General features: G+C 33.7%; 1 protein-coding gene across 1 annotated transcript in view; it reads left to right on the plus strand.

Annotated features, from left to right (window-relative positions):
- Positions 1-417, plus strand: part of LOC104266116 (transmembrane emp24 domain-containing protein 4) — a 1162-nt gene extending 745 nt beyond the window's left edge. The window contains exon 2 of the mRNA XM_026836462.1: positions 14-417. Within this exon, the coding sequence (XP_026692263.1) occupies positions 14-417 (404 nt within the window). The remainder of the gene's footprint in view (positions 1-13) is intronic.
- Positions 418-2933: the final 2516 nt, after the last annotated feature.

Below are 2933 nucleotides of genomic sequence, written 5' to 3' on the forward strand. Positions count from 1 at the left end.
TTGCTTCAAAAAGCTATGGGTCGAAGGAGCTTGGACATTCACTTCCCACACACCTGTGAACATCANATTTGCATTCACTCTAATTCAACTAAATGGTCTTTATTTGCTGGTGGAAGGATTCGCGTTCATCTTGATATCCAAGTTGGGGAGAACACCAATGATTACAGTCAGATTGCAGCAAAAGACAAACTGACTGAACTTCAACTTCGTGTTCGTCAACTTCTTGATCAAGTTCAACAGATCCAGAAAGAGCAAAACTACCAACGGTACAGAGAAGAAAGGTTCAGACAGACAAGTGAAAACACCAATGCCAGAGTTCTATGGTGGTCACTTGCACAGAGTGCAGTGCTGGTCATTGCTGGTATCTGGCAGATGCGTCATTTGAAAGGATTTTTTGAAGCAAAAAAGTTGGTGTAAACATTTTAATCAAAACTAGGTTGAATAGCAGGTACAACACTGCTAGACAGTTGGGTTTAAAAAAAATTAGTCATTTGGCTCATTTATGCAGTGGATGCAATTTATGAATTTATGCTTTTATGCTTTGTTGATAAACTCAATAAATTGGTAGTAGGTTAGTTATGTCCTCTTGATGTTATTTCTTTAATTGGTATGGTTGGGGTGGGTGGAGGGCATTATACAATTTGTGTCTAAAATAATAGGCCTAATAGTTATTATAGCAGTATGCTGTTTATTTAAAATAATTTCATCTGTACTGTTTTAACATACCATCTAGTTGTACGAAGTATTTAAATGGATTTTTTGTTTGACTATAGTAGCTTTTGTGTTTTGTTGCACGAATTTCAAATTTATAAAAATATATACTTTTACTGCATAATTTTGTTTCAAACATTGCCGCTTGTTGTTATTTTAAAACAACCTATTACTTGGATTTTTGGGCAATATCAGCTGAGATGAAGTGACAACCAAATTCAAGTCTTAACTAGCATGAATTACCACAACAAAACATACACACCAGCAGCGTGATAAACAAAGTTATTTAGCACATACCCTCCTAAACAGTGACACAGTGGTTGGTGCTCTCGCTTGTTAATTAAAAACACAAAAGTATACTAAAGTATACTAAAACACACAAGGTAAACTTTATTACATGAATTTATATTAGAAGTATACGAAAATAACACAAACAACTAAACAAGTATTGCAAACTTAAAAAAAAGTTAAAACATTCTTTGTCCTGTCCCACTGCCATAGTTTTTAGCATGTTAACTACAGAAAGTTATTGTATGAATTATGGGTATGGTTAGAACTCCACTTGATGAATAGTGTATCCTACAAATGCATTTTAACTTATAAATACTAAAAAAATAATAACTGGTTTAAATTTTTCCACAATTTGGTATTGTTATTTGTTACACTGTATTTTGCCTAAGCCACTTCCCACAATTTGCCTGTGACTGAATTTTGAATAACTTTCCATTAAATTCCATACATTATCTTCTTATTACATCATTATATTTAAATTACCCCTAAGGTATAAGTTATTCAATTACAAACACACTTTTCAATTTTTAGCAATAAAACACATACAAAGTGGGGCAAGATGGCACAAAGAATTAAAAGATTCTGTATATTAATTGTTACACATGATATCCCAGAATTAAGATTTACCAGACAAAACAGTGAAGCTATAATGAAAGAACAAGAGATCAAAGATCTAATGCGTGAACACATTTAAAACCAATTGGCATAGTATTAATTAATCCTTTTACTACAAAATTTAATCCCTACTTAAATGGTATAATACTTGGTTTAGTCGTAAATCGTTGTTTGGATTTCTTATCTCACCAACACGTGCCCTCCCACAGCTTTCAAATCTGAAAATTTAGTCTAAAAATTATAAATATATATTATGATTTGATTTTAATCAAGAGAATAAAGAATAAACGCTAAATTTAGGAATTGAGATAAGTGCGGAAAAAAGTCGCCCAAAAACAATGATCTATATGGCCACTAACGTGCTCAATAATGTATATGCCGTTTAGTATCTTGCATAAGGACACATACGATCACAGCGTTAGCAGCGACGAGCCTTCAAGCCCAGTTTAAACGTCGTTCCAAGAACATTTGGACCGAGTGGTTATATATCTGTAGGTATATGCAATAGAGCTCGCTACAACATCAACAGTCAGAACAAATATATCATGACAACGGTCTAAACTTAATACGACCATCTGTTAAACGTTTCAGAAACGACTTTTAAACGTAGTTAAAACTTTAGTTCAGTAGAACTAAATCAAGTATGTTATTTGTAGACTAGAATAAGCAAGTACTTCTAACAAACTTGTTTTAAATAAGTTGAATGAATATTTTACTTAATTTACTTATCACTTTTCTTAAACAGGATGCCTTACACATATACCATACATTTCACGTTCATTGTAAAATTAAAATATACTGCCCCTGAAATATAAACGGAATATTTCCCTTTCAGTTGATCTAAAGTAAACAAGAGGGTATGGCTCTAATCAATGAGCACGTTTTAAACCAATAGTTCATAAACTTTCTGTATGCTTTACGCTTTTTTCAACTAATTACCATAATACGAATTAAACTTTTTGCTACAACGGTCGACTACGCTCACTCAAAAACAAACCAGAAGTAACCAGCCAAGAAATTTTCAATCGTCATTGGTGATTGTGGCACATTAGGCGGAATCATGGCGCCCTCTATAACGAGGGCGCCATGGGCGGAATGCATTCGGTGCTATTACTTAATTTTTTTACGGGCCTCCGTTTAATGATAATTAGAAAATAATGTTGCAGAATTGTTTGACAGTATTATCACGAATTCATAACACGCGCGTCGAAGCCGAACGAATATATTACGACCCATGATATGTCCATATATAGCCTATATACTTAAGGTGGCTGTACACAGTATCCGGCGTGCGAATTCGCATGCGAAGTCGTATG

The sequence above is a fragment of the Ciona intestinalis genome, chromosome 10 (assembly GCF_000224145.3).
Source record: "Ciona intestinalis chromosome 10, KH, whole genome shotgun sequence".
NCBI classification, from domain to species: Eukaryota; Metazoa; Chordata; class Ascidiacea; order Phlebobranchia; family Cionidae; genus Ciona; species Ciona intestinalis.